The following is a 17,557-nucleotide window of genomic DNA, read 5'->3' on the forward strand; positions in this document are numbered from 1 at the left end:
TGAAGTCGGCATTAAAAATGTGTGTCAAAAAATGATTATTTAAATAGGAGATTTGAAATTCGCATATGGTAATAATATTGTAATAAAAATATGTGATATTAGAACTTGAAATATGTGATATCTCAACTCGAAAAGCGAAAATAACTGCTTAAAAAATCATTTAGGTTTTCATTAACATCGGCACAAAACGTGTAAAAAGGTGATTATTTAATGTTGGGATTCAACTTCAAGATTCATATCACATTAAAAATATCAAGATTTTCATAACTTTATGAAAATACGATGTTTTCACTGCTGAAAAATAACTAGGGATTTTAGAGGAAATTAGCACAAATATAGTACATCAAAAATTGATTACTTAAATGTGCAATTTGAAACTCAACTGGCGTAATAATGTCTACGTAAAAATACAGGATTTTCAAATCATGTGGAAAAGCATAGAAATTACTGTTTAAATTTTTTTTTGGATTTCCGATAGAATTGGCTTAAAGAAAGTGCGTTTAAATGTGATTATTTAAATTTGTGATTCAACTTCGAAATTCATAATATTTTTGTATTCATACTATCAACATTTTAAAGAAAAACTCCACCTATCGGTACTTGTAAGATCGAAAGGTCTCTTTGATTTATGATGAAATTGGTAAAAATAAAGCTGGTCTCAAAAACTGATCACCAAAATTTTAAATTAGCATATCATTATCGTATTAAAACATTGGGTTTCTTTAAACCTTGTGAAATTCCATACAATAACTGCTGAAAATGCGATTTTAGGAATGACATAGATTTACTATAAAATCTGTGAAAATTAAGGGCGTCAAAAAGTGATGACTCAAAAATGCGATTTAAAATTTTACACATTCTCTTTTTTTTTTTTTTTTTTTTTTGAATAATTTTTTGAAAATTTCATTTTGTTTAGGATCTCCCACGGGCCGCAAGCTGTGCACCCCTAGTTTTGCAGATACTGCATGTTATATCACACAAAAATATTCCGTTTCATTACCTGTCATTATTTGTCAGATTCACTATGTTCTCAATCGATGTCATCTCTCATTCAAATTTTTTCATTCATCAAAATTTAACAACTATTAAGCCAATAATATTTTATCTTTGATTATGAATTAGGGCTTACGTCAAAATTAACGATCGCCACAGGATGGCTAACTACTACAAATAGTGATTAAAACTTTAATTGCCAGTTGCCACCTTTTATTAAAAATGTGAAACATGTACACTTTATTATTGGTTTTCTTTTTAAATAAATATGGAACTAATATGAATATGTCATAACACTTAGGAAATTATTTTATTTCACACTTGTTTTTTTTTAATTTTTCTGCATTTTTCAATTGTAATATTTACCATATTTTGAGAGATGCTTTAAAAGAAATGCCTGATATTATTATTTATTGACAATTTTTAACCATTTAAAATTTTCTATTTTTGAAAAAGTTTATACTGTTGAAAATGTTACAACTGACTGTTGCCAAATTTTCCTAATTTTGCCCTGTACCATCTAAGAACTCCTGACTATTTTATGCGCATGGGCTTCAAGGATTAAAAATTAAATTGCCCTGCATATCCCATATTTGAAAAAAACAATTTTTAATAAAATTTTAATTTTGAAATTTTTTTTCATTCAGTTAGAAAATATAAGTCTAGGTATGTAAATATATTAGACTAGATAGTTCAATAAGAATACCATAAACCTAGGATTTATCTGAGTGAGGAATACCACCTAGGATTCAATCAGGATACAATAAAATATCAATTAAGGGTGCTTCAAATTTTTAGCTAAAATTTGCAAGATACTGCTGTGGTTTATTATTTTAATTAATGAATGTGAGCATCGTCAAGCTTTTAACTTTAAGTTATTCTAATTTTATGTTCTCTGGATAATTCTAGGTGGTGCTGTTGCAGCACAACAGCATTTTGATCCCAAGTTTTTCAAACGATCCCGATCTCAATGTGGCCTGGAAGCGACCATTCAGTTTGCTTTTCACTCTAATTGGGAAGCGGTAGCAACGCTTTTCACTTATATGGGAGCAGAAACATTGTCCCACCGCCTGGGAATACGCAGTTATTTTCCTGAGACCACTTCACCTTCCGATTACCAGTCTCTGTTACCTCTTTACAAGTAAGTTCCCATTGTGAATGCCTCATAAATTTATAGATTAAATGTTTGTTAAAGCAGTGTGCTATGTACGGTGTGCAATATTAAGAAGCAAGTACCTTAATAACATTTGATCTAACGGTTGGATTTTCATGCTCTAAGGAGCTATCTTAATCAAACCATTAAGATAATCTCAATGAGGCTATCTAATTAAGATAGCATCTCAGTAAATGAAGATTCAATTATTAAGTAAAAAAATATTGAAGTGTTTGCTTTCTTAATATTGTTACTTTAGGAATGCTGCAAATATTGGTCTAAGTTCTTTAAAAAGAAAGTAAAAATTACAAGTGAGTTCCTACTGTGGATCCTTCATAAATTTATAGATTAAATGCGCTTGTTAATTGTGTGTTATGTACAATGTGCAAAATAAAGAAGCGAGCACCTTTATAATTTTTCATGCACTAAGATGTTATCTTAATAATTCTATTAATTTAGCATCTTAGCACATGAAGATAAAATCATTAGGCCAAAAGATATAGAAGTGGTCATTTTTTTTTTATTTTGCACACTATACTTTTGCTTTTTGTCTGAATCTACTAATATTATTTTAAGTTCTTGAGAAGAAGAAAAATTAAGAGTATTTAGTTAAGCGTTTAATCGCGAAATTCAAACTTGTGGTTTCGTACATATTAAGTCGTAGAACCACGGTGGATAGAGCGTTCGTCTTCCAACGAGGTTTCGAATCCCAGCTATATCTGGTCGAAACGAATTCCGCATCCAGGTTGCACTGAACACAGTGCTGACGTAAAACACCCTGAGAGGTTGACGGATCATGGGTCCCCTTGCCGCCAGGCTGACCGTGGTAGATTGTCATGGTTTTCCTTTCCACGTAACACAAATGCTGGTGAGTTCCATCAAAAAGTCTTCCACAAAGGCAAATTTCTCCCAATACTTGATCCAGGAGTTCCCCCTTCTTCTGGACTGGATTCCAAATTACAAGGCTATGGAGTTTAACATTTGTAGTCATAAACCCGAAAAATTGGGCCGGCTGTTCAACGATGGTTATAAATATTAAGTCGTACATTTTGAGAAACTTGCATTGGCCATAACTTTTCCTGGTGGGACAGCTAACGATACGCTTTGTTAAAGCACCATATGCTCGAATAATTTTGTGAAGTCAGCCTATGTTTTGAGATTCTTTCTAGATTAAAAGTTTGCATAAACTTGTTTTGGCTATATTTTTTTCTAGGTGGGATAACGAAAAATTTTGTGGTGCCAACAGTTTCTTAGAACTTTTGGCAAAAATTTACAGTTTTCTTGTACTAAATTAGCTAAAACTTGTTTTGGCCATACTTTTATTGATGGGTGGGAGAACAAAACTTTCTGTTAATATAACGATTTCCTAAATGAATTTATTATTTAATCCAACAAGGTTGGCAGCTTATTATAAACTATAACAAAATAAATTTCTAACATGGGATGGTAGCTATCGAATATGTCAACGGTCATCTATGAAAAGGTACCCCATCATAGAATCGAGTTAATATGTCTTATATACACTAGTGAATATTTATTGGAATTTTGTAGTGATAGAGGTAACACAGGTAGAATTCACTTTCTACATAAAACATAAAATTTGTTCTTTTTAATATTTGTAGAAAATTGGTGAATTTTTGCAGTAGCCTTCCATATGCTAGATTGCATCAAATAAAATATAAAAATTAATGCCTTACGTTTTAACTAATATTAAAAAATGTAATAAAGATTCAGAGCATTTGTGTGATTCGAGTAAATTTTCAGATTATTAACAAAAAACAATAATAGAATATTCATTTCGTTGTAACAAAAATGATAAATTTGCAAAACAATTTAAAACAAATCATGTTATTTGCTCTTAGATAGTTCACATATGATTATTTATGCATTAGGATAAATTTAGGATTATGATTTATGGTATATTGGCACTACTATATGCATATCTTACTAATGACGCCAATTCTAAGCTCGCAACTTTTTTATTCTTCAAAAATATTCTATATATCCTCCTATAATGTTAAAAAAATATTCAGAACGGTATAAGCATTTTAGTGTTTTTATACCGTAAAATAATTGTTAACATAATTACAAGCTATTACAATTGACAAGTAAAACAACATAAAAGAATTTAAGTAAATATTGCAGAAAAAGGAGTATATACAGCCTAATTTTAAAAATACGTGTATAATTATTTTATTCATATATCAAAGATGAAAAAAAAATGAAAGAAACTTAATATTTGAAGTACTGGCTTCTTTTTCTTAATTCATGTATTATTAATCGAAAATTAATATCCTAAAGCAATCATACCTAGCTGCGCTGTAAAACATTTCGAGCTATGTTGCGCCTAACATTGGTATTCATTTGCTGGCTACATAAATTCGTGTTCAGTTTTACTATATATTAGTGCTCTTACTAGCTCCAGACAACGAGAGAAGGTTGCACCAAACATGGGTATTTTGAAAGAACCTAATATAAAATAAAGAGACGATAATATAAATAAATTTTATGTAAATAAAATTATAATTTAATTAATTAAATTTATGAAAATTTCAAAACACTATTTTTATTTTAAATGTGTCATTTAATATACATATATATAAATAAACACATCTAAAATTAAAAGTTTTTTTTTTAATTTTTATGGATTTAAGTAATTAAATTATAATTTGATTTATGTGAATTTGACTTAAATTATCGTCTCTTTTTTTATAATAATTTAATAATGATGCTAACCTTTTCTGCTTTTTTAGCGCTTTCAAAATATTGTCCTTCATATAAAAAAAATTTTCTTTCTTCAAAATGATTTATCTAAAATTAAAATCATTTTTTTCAATTCATTCGTCAAAGAACCAAAAGGTGCTATAGAGTTAGTACCACTAATGTTTTAAAGAGAATTTTAATTTTAGGCTCATTCAAATTCTTATTAATGTATTTTGAAATTATTTAAAAATGAAAATATTACTTTCACATGTAAAGATTTATATAAAAAAGTAGACAAATATTGGATAGGTCATTCTCTAATCTCTAATTAAGGAAGCATTTCAATATTAAATATATTGGCGTATGGAAATAATAAATTTGAAGTAAATTAAGAAATGTAAAAATAATGACATGGAAATATTAACAAAAAATATACAGATCTAGATCGATATTCAAACATAATTTATTCATTTACAATCACTTTGATGTTTGTATACATACACAGAATGTAATAATTTTGATGCAAAATCTTAAAATTTAAATATATTATAATTTTTATACAAATCACAGCATTCATCAAAAAAATACATAATATTCACTCAAAAATATGATAGATTGTATGTTTTTGTTACTAAGAGAGTGCATTCAATTCAAACTTATTTTTAATTTACAGTAATTTAAAAAAAAATTACATTATCTCAATGTTTACAGTTTTAAAATTTGGGATCATCAATTGTAAAATTTTTTACTTAACTATTTTTAACTAACAAGAAATCTAATATATTATTAGTATTAATTGACAGACGAGTAAAGTAGACTATCCTCTAACAGAAAAAATAAATAAATACCTGATTTTAAATGTTATTATATTAGTTATTAACAATTTTTGACAGTCGTGCACTTGTTACAATTGTCCCCACTTACGGGGTCAATTGTAACAGTTCATAAATTCAACTAAAACATAGTTAATTATACATATTATCATAGTTGTGATATATATTTTTTATTGATCAAAATAGTAGTGATATTTTAGAAGTGAAAATAATAATGAGCAGAGACCTAAAGCGTTAAACTTTTAACTTTAAGGAGTTAAAAATTTAATTTATGCTGTGAAAGGTGACAAATAAAATAATGCACATGCAACATAATATAAATGATATAGGAAACTATTGGTGGTTCTTAAAGAGTTAAGTAATGATTTGTAAACATAAGATTATTTATTTTCAGCTGTTACAATAGTCCCTTTACTTATTGTTACAATCGTCCCAAAGACGCCATTTCAGCTTCATTTGTTAAAAACAATGCTAGTTAATTAGCAAAACTAATCTTTTTTTTATTGAAATGTTAATTAAGGTGTCCACTAACATATTCGGTTACTAATTTTTATTTGTTTAAGCAAAATTACTTTGTTACAATATAATATTCATATACCAAAAAAAGTACTTAAGTAGCGCGAAAATATCTTTTGTGATGCAACTCTTTCAAAAGTACATAAAAATGGTTGCCATCAGGGGTGTACATGTAGATTTGTTAAATACACCTTGTGCGCCACCTAGGAACCAGATCTAGAACCCGACACTAGAAATTTTCACTCTGTTACAATTGACCCCACTCTCCCCTATTGATTAATAAATGTCAACTATTTAAAAAAGAATGTTTTTTGTTCTAGTTAAGTACATATATTATGTTTATTTGAATCTCGACCCTCCCTATTTAAGGGCATACGAGAGAAGATACATCAAGATGATCCCGAATTCATGGAACAAACTTTAAGGGTAGATACAGGACATTGTAATAATCATTTATTGTATAGGATTGCACAGGCAACGGGCGCAAGCGGGGGAAATAAAAGAAAATCGAGTTATTGATTGGTTGTACTGCCGGTAGAGGGCAGTAAATGTCTACACGCCGTTCAATATGATGCGTCTCAGTAGGGAAAACAGCCATTCGCAATTGTGCTGACGTCTACGATGGGAGACTTTACGCATACCGAAAAAATTGACATGCATTACATATACGGCCGTGCAAATGGTAAATTCAGAGCTGCACAACGAATGTACCATGCGCAGTTTCCTGATCATCGTATGCCGGATCACCGAATTTTTCAACGGTTACATAGTTAACGTCATGAAACAGATTCGTTCCACGTTACCAGTCATGAAGATAGTCGACAAAGGGCTGTACGCAATCCAACCCTAAAAGAAAGCATCTTGAATGCTGTTGCTTATAGACCAAGTCAAGTACAAGAGCTGTTGCTGATCACGTAGGTATGAGTCATCAGACCGCTTGTAGAGTGTTAAACGAAAATCACTTACATCCCTTCCATTTTCAGCGATTACAAGCTTAGAATCCGGCAGACTATCCTTTCCGCCAGAACTTCTGCCAGTGGGTGGTACAGCAATGTGCGCTGCAACCGGACTTCATAGCTCGTGTGCTATTTACAGATAAAGCGACGTTTACTCACGAGGGTGTCTTTAATGCGCGCAATTCGCATGCGTGGGAAATCGAGAATCAGCATGCAAGGTGACCACATGCGTATCAACAATTCTGTGAGAATAAGTGTGCTGGTATTGTCAACGACTTTTTGATTGGTCCATACCGACGTGACTTAATGGCGAATGTTATCGTATTTTTCTAGAACAGGTGTTAACAGAACTACTGCAGGATGTTCCGATCGCTATTCGTAACCGCGTGTGATGTCAGCATGATGAGGCGCCAGCCCACTTCAGCACAGATGTGTGCACTTACCTGAATGATATGGACGAGAAATTTCCAGAACAGAAGCTTTTTGATCAATGGTTAAAAAATGGTTTTAAAACTAGGTTTTATATTAGATTATTACATCGTTTTACGTACGATAAGTTTAATGATCGCAAATTAAATTTTTTTTTATATATTCTCAAAAGTTCTGAGCATTGAGTTAAAAAGTATGAAATGAGAGAAGTTCAATTCCCTTTCAGTAAGCTCCAAATTTATCCTTGAATTAGAGCATTTAAAAATACTTGTTTTCTTTCGTAATTTTTTGTCGGTCCCTTAAAAACCTCTGAAAGCTTGAAACTTTATTGCAAGGTAAGAAAAATCGCATGAACTAAACACCTCTAAAATTACAAAATAATCCTCTAAGTATTTTTAGAGAAATTTTAAAAAAAATTCGAAAACTGAAAGTAAGACTAGTAGCCTGTATCTTGAAATCATTTATTCAAAAAACTATAGATGCACATCACAGACGTATAAAAATGTTAGCAAAAACACAACATTTAAAGGAAACCGCCATCCATCTTTTTTTTTTACTCTCGACTCCTCTCTCTTCAGGAAAAAAGAAGCCTAAAAGAAAGTTTTCTGCGATGTCTAGTGGCCAGTTTCTTACAGTAGTAAACCTTTATCCCACCAGAAATGGCGTCTTCAAACTGTTAATCCATAGTAAGCAGGGTAGCAACAAAAGTCTGCCTATTCTAAAAAAAACTCCATATCAAATCATACCATGTAATATACAGTGCGCCAAGAAAAAAGAAAGAAAAAAAAGTATGATCCTGAATAATTTTCGTTCTAATGACCAGCATAATTTTCACGTAAGTGTCAATCTTAATGGACTACTTTTCCTCATCTTCCCTGCTGCTCTTAACAAAATAAAGAAATACGTTTAGTTTCTAATCTTATTATTTTAATAAGTTTAATTGTTTCTAACTGTTTCAGGCTATTAAATGTTACTTCCAAACAAATTTCAATTCTGGGGTTAATTGTCACGTATCAATTGATCATAAATGAAACATTAAAATTCTTGTCTTTTTTACGGTGAAATTAAAGAACAATTTCTATTCATGATTTCGATAAAAAGTACATTAAAATTATTTGCTGAACATATTAATTACAGGTATAAAATACTTTGTTATCTAAAAATCCCTTGATATATCTTATTTTAGTATTAATCCTTTGCTGTCGTATGTCTACTCTCAGCCACCAACGCTTTTTTACCGTTCCAAACATATGTCTGCTCTCAGCCACAAGTAAGCTCTCTCGCACTGCTCTCAGCAAAGATGTTAGCCACAGCTTAATGGCCAACTACATATAATGCGGTACTGTAAAGATTGTTCTGAATGTTTAAACAGAAAAATTAAAGGCCAAGCTTATTATTTTTGCGACATATGTTCTCGAAAACCAGGGCTTCATATTGGAGACTGCTTTGAAAGATATCTATATAGTAAGAACTATAAAATATAATTTATAATCAAAATTTAAACATATTATTGTGTTACATATATCTAAAGTTTAAAAAAGAATTAATAAATTTTCTTTTTCTTTCATAATCTTGCATATTACGATCGTTCAACGAAAATAAATTCCGACCAGCATAACACTCATGTATAAATTTAATGCGACCGCAAAGGGTTAAGGAAATTCTAAAGTTAGAAAAACAATTTCTTAAGATTACTTTAAAAAATATCACGATTTTGGAATCTTTTTACAATTTTCTATTTTTAGTGTTTGCTTTTTCACAAAATAAGGCATAATCGAGCATTTTCCTTCTAAAAAAATTTTGTTTTTTATTGTTCTAAAGGTGAGTTTTTAACTTTAAGCAAATTTTTTCATCATGAACCTTTTTAAGGGAGCAATTTCTTAAAGTTAACTGACGAGAATAAGTTTGAGCATCAAATTAAATTGTGTGAGCATAATTTTTCGTTCATTTAAAAAACAAAGCAATCTGTTATATTTTTTGGTGTGCACATATCTGCATTTACTTTTCATTACGCAAATAAATAAACAATAAAAAAAACAATAATTTATTTTCATTTTTTAAAAAACATAAGTTGGGGACCGGAAGGTAATGTCGTTTTGGCTCTTTAAATATTCGTTATTCTTAAAAACCAATTCATCTACTCATTTTCGATCCGGCATTGAAAGGTTGTTACTAACGAGGGTGAATACATCATTGATTAAAAGTAAAATCGTGATGACAAATATCAAATGCACCGAAACGACATTACTTCACAGGTATCCCTAATAGTATGCCTAGTAAATAGTCAGCTGTTTAGCGTAGAATAATTTTGATCAGGAGAATATATTTTATTTCTTAACAAGATTTAATTCCCAGCTATCTAGCAATAATTCTAAATTTTCTTTTAATAAAAACTTGACAATAATTGAAAATGAATTTTACTTTAAAGAAAATCTAAATTAAAAAAATTTATAAAAATTCTCGGTATATTAATAAAACAATAATATACGTGGTAGCGCGAAGAAAAAGATTTTGAGAAATGTTTAAATTAATTAGATAATTGGCTAAATAGTTCTGCGAAACACGTTCGGTAAAAAATTTATTTTAAGATAAAGACGATGTATAAGATGAATTGTTCCAAATCTATGCATACGTATTATGTATACAAAATACAAAGTATTCGTGTTAAACATACGTATACAATGTATTATACATTATTGAAATTGCATCAATTATTGAAAAAAACAAACAAAAAAATAAATTTAAAAAGGCTGATGAATAATCACATTCTATCATGAACATGCCTTTATAAAGCTCGACATTCATTGAATGAAACTTTCTTAATTTAATAAAATGTTTTACTCAAATTTCCTTACTAAATTACGAATAAAGTTGAGTCTCTCGTAAATTATCTACATTTAGATATTAATCACCCCCATTTAAATATTTATTCATTTTCGACAAATTATTTTTTTAAAAACAATTTTAATTTTTTTCGGCTTCTACTAAAAACAGTTGAAACTTCAGATTTTGATGTAGAAAAATACGTAGATTAAAATGTTATAAAAAAATTATACCTCACATTTCAAATTTTTTTTAATCCAGAATTAAATTTAATAAAAAATAGTAAATAATTATTAAATTATTTTTTTTATGAAATTAGCTTTGGCTAAATGGGTTTTACAAGTGGGGGCGATTTTTTTTGAATTGCTTAATTAGTTTTAAAAATATCACTAAAAATGCAAAAAGTAAAATAAACATTAAGGAGTTCAAACTTTGGAGCGATCTCCTAACCAAACTATGGGACCAAGTTTCCCAGACTGCGGCTACCACCTATATTTTGAAGGTTAAAAATCCAAATATGCAAAAAAAATGTATCATTATTCAGAGAAAGTACATATTTTGCGTCCGATTTCGTAACTTTATTAATAGTTATCACTAAATAATTGGTATATTTGAGGTCACCCCAGGAACCATTAAGATTGACACTTAGTACGTGAAAAACGATCATCAGAGCAAAAGTTGTTCAGCAGGGTGATATCTTTTTTTTTTTTTTTTTTTTTGCTCACTGTACCATGTAATTAAAATCAAGTTCTTACGTTATCTGGGTTTTTGGAAAATATTTTGTTTTCATTAAAGCCTGTATTTTATTTATTTTAGCAGATTTTATTTTAGTGGTTCAGGGGTCTGTCCAGACATTTTGTGAAAGGTCCGGTTTTCGTGAAATTGTGAAAAAATTACTCACATTCTTTCAACCAGGTTCCGCTTTTACGAATTTGTGCAAATAGTGTCCAGTTATTGCAAAAAACTTTTTCAATGAGTTTTTAAATTGTAGATAGATACAAGATTATGCTCGACACTGTGAAATTATAATAAAAAAGAATAAATTTTTCAAAAATAAACAGCAATTGCTGCTTCTAAATTAGAGATGCAACATATACATACAAATATTTGGTATTTAGCCTATACTGCTGAAAGCAGAATATTCATTTCCGACTAATAATTGAAGAATCGTCAGCTGGAGACAAAACTTAATTCGTTTAATCCATCTTTCTTGTTTTCTGCCGTGGGAAGGGTCTGTTCGATTAACAAAACAATAATGAAGATAAACAAATTTGTGAAGGGTTCGATTAAAAGAGAAATCATTTTGTGAAGAGTCCTTTTTTAAGTTAAAATATTTTGTGAAGGGTCCGTTAACGGACCCAAATTTCTTCTAAACAGATCCCTGTGGTTTGAACAGAAAGCGCACCAGCTTTGTTTTATCTGGCTCAAATCCGGCAACCCTGTACGTTAGCTCACTTGCTAAAATGTAGTTATGGCTGAAATTGGTTTTACAAATTTAACGATCTAATAAACCTACCGTTTAAAAAACCAGTAACAAGTGTTAACTAATCTTTTATTTAGAATTTTAGAAAGATAAGTAGAACCGCAACACAGTCGAGGGGGTTATACAGAGATTATAAGTTAAAATATGCAACAAATATTTGATGTAACAGCATAAATAGTAAGATGAAGTAAATCTTAGAATTTTAGAAAGCACAATATTTAATTTTTATTCAAAATGTTAGCTGCTCGTAGAAATTTCGTTTCTCTACTTTAGTCCTTCAAAAGTTTTCATTCGGAAATCCAATAAAAAGATAATACAAAGATATGTTTAAAACAAAAAGTTGAACGAATATTAGCCCACTCGAAATGATAATCCATTAAAATTGATAAACCATTGCTTGATAGCTCGCTCCTCTGATAGCCCATTCACCATGAAACAGAAGCTTATTAAAAGAAATCGTTAGCCCCTTAACGTTTTTTCTGGCCAAGATGTCATGAAAATATGACGGTGACAAATATTTATCGGATTTTAAACCGCATGTTTAAATTTTTGCATCGAAGTTTAAGCCCATTGCAGGAAACAGCTTGCGTTAGTTTAGGGATAGGTGTAAATTCGCCTTTTCATTTTAACCACTAAAATCATTTGCAAGAAAATGAATTTCGCAATAAAAAATGAATCAAGTTCATTACCAAAGTTTAAAAAAGTGAGCATCGTATTTAAAAATTAGCTCATTGTAAGAAATTATTAGCCCTACATTATTTAGCCCTACATATTAGACCACCAAAAATTTTCTTTCCAATAAAAAGTTATTTCAGAAACAATCTCTAGATATTTTTTGATCATTAAACGAGAAAATTGAATTTTTCTATCGAACTTAAGCCAATTAGTAAAATTTTATCCCATGAAAAAGTTTCGTATGCTAAACAGCAAAAAAAATATATAAATAAATTTTAAAAAAATATAGCTAAAGCAAATTTTAATAAGTTTTTGACAGAGAACTTCAAAAGAATGAATTTTACCTCCAAATTTAAATTTATAATTGGATATCATTAGCAAAATAAATATTTTGTTCGAACATAAGAATTACGGCCGAAATAAGAGTTTTGTTAAGTTTTAAAAATTCTGATAATTTGGAAGTAAAATTTAAACTTTTACCAGCAATAATTAGTGTATATGAGGATATCGTAAGCTTATAACAACAGCGAACTTTTCATTAGCCAACTAGCTTAAATTTTTTTACCACGATAAGGAAAGATCCCCCGATGTCTCTCAGTGGGTCTTTGGGAAGAACTGAGGTTCGATGACCTTCTTGCAGTCTTCAGATCGATTTCAATGAGATCGGCTACTACATCACCATCATGCCATTGCGCAGTGGACCAGCATCCAAGGTTTCGTGGCCAAAATTAGTATTTCGATAAACTTTGTTTCAAAATTATTATATATAGCAATGAGGGGGGGGGGTATATAGGGGCTTTCATGTGCAGGTAAATTGAATTCATAACTAAAATTTTGAAATACACTGAAAATACCCCCCCCCCCCCAAAATGGTGGCTGAAATATGGCGAGCAAAAATAAAAATAATAATATAGTATGTTTAAATAATTAAATATAGCAATGAAAATATAATAATTTTCGTAATTTTATATTGAAAATGAAAAGCAAATTATATTTCCGAGGTAATATTACAAAATAACACGAAAACAGGAAAAAAAAATTATTTTTGTTTTTTGGTATATTTAGTTCACCTGTGCAATAGGGGCCAAATGGGCAGGTTTTTTCGAAAGAAGAAACATCAAAAAAGACAACAACAAAAAAATAGTTCCAAAAAGTTCTACGAGATATTTAGCTAAGTTTCGAAAGTCATTCAAACATTGTAAAATGTCAAATGATAAGATACAAACTATAAGTTTGTCAAGAGTATTAACTAATCCAACAAATTGAAAAGTTGTACTATAATTTCAGACTAATTATTCTGATAAAAATGTAACAGTAAGGTGAAATTCCCATATATGTTTCTGAAATAAAAATTAAAAAAAAAAATTTTAATATATTTTTCATTACATTGTACTCTCGTCGGTTCAAAAAGTAAATTATAATGTTTGGAATGATAATGATAAATAATGTTTTAATTAAATTATAATGTTTTAATTATTAATACTTAATTTGGACTATATTAAAACTGCCTACACTTATTTTAGTAGAAAATTTAATTTTTAACTTTTGGCCAAAGATGATAGTCTTCTGGCCCACAGTGCATTGGTCCATGAAATAATTAACCATTAACCTCCATTACCCCCCTCAGTTTATAACAGTTTTGGCTATACCAGGAATGCTTGCTTTTAACCTGCTTGCATGTATTTTGAAGCCATAACAACTTTCATAGCTGATTAAGCTTATTTTTGGACCGAATTTACGAATTTTGTTTGGAACTGTTAGCACGTGTGAAATTAATCTTATATTGATCCGCCAAATACTTTCGCCAGCCCAGCCATTAAAAAAAAAGAGCCTCAACAACAAGTTTGAACTGATTTTTGGTCAGGAAAGAATAGTTTTGATCTTTGTCTCGTCTCAATACGTTTACCAATTCATAGCTAGCGTCGAACAGCCAATCCACTTCTGAGTTCATGACTCTCAATGTCCAACTCCATAGCCTTGTAATTTTGAAACCATCTCAGAAGACAGGGAAACTCCTGGATCAAGTATTGGAATAAAACTAGCATTCGTGAAGGATTTTTTGAAGAAACTAATCAGAAGCGGAAAACAAGGTAAGGAAAAACGCGAAACATGGAGAGAAAAACCACGAAAGCCTCTCACATTAAGTCCGACTGCAAGGGAGTTCGAACTCATGATCCATCTGCCATCGAGGGTATTTTTCGTCGCCAGTGTCGTCTGTGATGAGAGCCAGGAGTAGAATTATTTAAGACCAGCCTCCTCTGAGATTTTAACCTAGGGCACCCCTTTAGGACGAGAAGCCCTCTGTCTCCCGCGACTCTTATTGTCTAAATAAATAATCGTACCCATTGTTAGTACCAAAAAAAAATGTTTCGAAAATTGTTCCACTCGCAATTTCAAAATCTGCGAACAAACGTAATCCATATTAATCGTTAACTTACGTTCTCCCTCAAAATATTTTCGTTAGCTCATCGCTCACCCTAAAATTGTGGCCAAAATAAGTTCTACCGAATTTTTGACTTAAATACCACAAGTTTTAATTTTATCACCAAGCTTCAGACTGTTGTGTGAAATAGTTTTTCCACGTGTCAAAAAATAGAGTATGACTAAAACCAGTTTAACTTTTTAACAATAACTTAAAGTTTAAATTTTATCTCCTATCGTAGACCTATTGTAGAAAAGTTTATTCTGCGATAGACAACCTTTTGAAAAGAAAATTATCATTATGGCTACTTTTTCCTAATTTTTTATAGATATTCACTACATTTAAATACAATTACGATTGTTAAAACTGAAACTGTAGTCTAATTACTTTATTAGCTGAGCTCACTTGCTATTTTCGTTTGCCAAACCGTCAAAAAAGAAATCGAATAGAAACGTTAAACTTTTGTAGAAAATCGTTAACCAACCAAATTTTTTGTAAGCCTATCAGACAAAAATGTATTGAGAATTTTATCCATCTCTTTTGAGTTTCCTGTGATTGAGTTGATTTCCGAACTTGTGTGCTTTAAAGTACTTATTATATATGTTGCGTACGCCGTGCAGCGCCATCTGTAGTAAAGTAGACTCCCTTCAAACGCTCACTCTCGAAACGGCAACGGGGAGACAGCTCTGGAAGATGTTCTAGCTATAATTATTTATTTTGTATTCTCTTTAAGTGTTTTCTTAATACTAAAATGTAACCCCGTCCTTAACATATATTGTAATGCTTATTATATACTATATATTATATTTGATTTCTAATTGTTTACATTTCAATTTTAGGTTTATTTTTTGTAAGAGAAAAGAGAAAGCCTGCAATGGCAACTATTTGCTACTAAGTTCAATGAGAGGTAACTATACCTACTATTTTAACAAAAAATAGCTAAAAAGTTACAATTAACAGAAAAAAGAAGACTTTAAAAGAAAGATTAATTTAAGGAAATTATTATTGCCAAACTAGTAAGTTGCGTCATAATATATAAACATATTTGTATAAAATATCAGATTTAAAGAAAATCATATGAAATGGCTGAAAAGCAAAGGATAAATTGATAAAAAATGCACGGAAACAAATTTGTATTAAAAGCGTCGTGAATCAAAAAGTGATAATTCAGAAAAGTGATAATTCGCGTCGAAATATCATATATCAGAATCTTATATTAAAAGAAAACCGAAACAGAAATAAACAATGTAAACGACGTCGATTTATTAGTGAATACATCAGAATGTGCTTACTTTGTAATTCGAATTTCAACGTCCTAATCTCTTACAAAAAATATCGGATTGTGAAAAACTAAAGAGGAAATGATTAAAAAACGACATGGATTCACGATAGAATAGTCGCTAAATTAAGCTTGTTAGACTGTGATTATTTTACAATTCGGAATTCGAGTATAGTAATAGGTTGAAAATAGTGGAGTGTCAAAAACCATGGTTGAAAAAAAAGAGATTAAAACAACGTAGTTTTACGATCGAAACTTGATTTTCGCACGTCAAAATATGGTGCACAATTTCGTCCGTTACAAATGGCATTCTTAAGGCAATATCACACATAGCGAAAATTCGTTCAATTCAACCATCAACTCAACCCCAACTTCGACTTTCTGTTCAACAACCACCTGAAACAGTTGAACTATGGTTGCCATACGGTTGAAAAGAGTTGACCATTGGTAAACGAGTGATTTCTTTCTTTTTAGGCGATTTAGCACTTTATACATAGACGGATAAAATTTTTCATCGAAAGACTCAGCTCGTGTGTTAGTTAAATTTAATTTAATCGACGGCAATGGATCCTTCCTTAGCAATTTCAAGCTTGATCATTTACAGTTTGATAAAGAAAAAAAAACAGATAAGAGAAGGACACTTTGGAGTAAAGCATGGCGCTTACGAGGACAGATATTAGGCTGTTATGAAAATTAATTGAGAGAACTGTTTGTTTTCATTTGTGAAATCTTAGACATAAAAGTTAAAAATATATAATTAGTTTTAATATTGGAAAAGTAAATTAGGAAAAAAAATCACCATTTTGTTATAAATATATTCGTTGCATGCTGTATTAATTTCACTTATTATCATAAATTAAACACATAAGTCGCAGTGGATTTTTATCTTTAGTTAATAAAAATATTTTTAAATTATTTTTTACCTTTAGTCATATGCTTATTTTAAATCATTCAAATAAATTATCTTTAAGTTTTTCATATATTTAATAACAAAATATAGCTTTTTGCAATTTATATTTACTATGTATATTTTACAACGGAGAAAACAAAATTTAATATAAAAGTAAAAATAAACAGTAAGAACAAAATTTAGGAGTTTGATAATTTTTTGCACCAAATTAATGCAATAACAATTATTTTTTTAATGTTGACTTTAAATTTTTGAAAAATTATTAAAATAGTTTTTTAAGAGTTCGATAAGTATTATTATATGGGTCATTCTCACGAAAACTGTCATTTTTCAGTTCATAAAATCCCGAAAAAGTAAAGTGAATAAAAAGCTCTGAAACTTT

The 17,557-nt window shown here is 29.9% G+C and overlaps 2 protein-coding genes across 2 annotated transcripts in view; one reads left to right on the forward strand and one right to left on the reverse strand.

Moving 5' to 3' along the window:
* The window catches only part of LOC147816190 (calcium-dependent secretion activator 1-like), a 278,097-nt gene that overhangs the window by 184,321 nt on the left and 76,219 nt on the right, over positions 1–17,557 (reverse strand). The gene's annotated exons all lie outside the window — the stretch shown is intronic.
* Positions 1–17,557, forward strand: part of LOC147816193 (NBAS subunit of NRZ tethering complex-like) — a 41,586-nt gene that overhangs the window by 12,154 nt on the left and 11,875 nt on the right. The window contains exons 6-7 of the mRNA XM_087158351.1: positions 1,903–2,134; positions 15,826–15,893. Coding sequence (XP_087014477.1) covers positions 1,903–2,134; positions 15,826–15,893 — 300 coding nt within the window. The remainder of the gene's footprint in view (positions 1–1,902; positions 2,135–15,825; positions 15,894–17,557) is intronic.

This window comes from Parasteatoda tepidariorum, chromosome 2 (assembly GCF_982258835.1).
Source record: "Parasteatoda tepidariorum strain Cologne lab strain chromosome 2, Ptep-v5.0, whole genome shotgun sequence".
Lineage (NCBI taxonomy): Eukaryota > Metazoa > Arthropoda > Arachnida > Araneae > Theridiidae > Parasteatoda > Parasteatoda tepidariorum.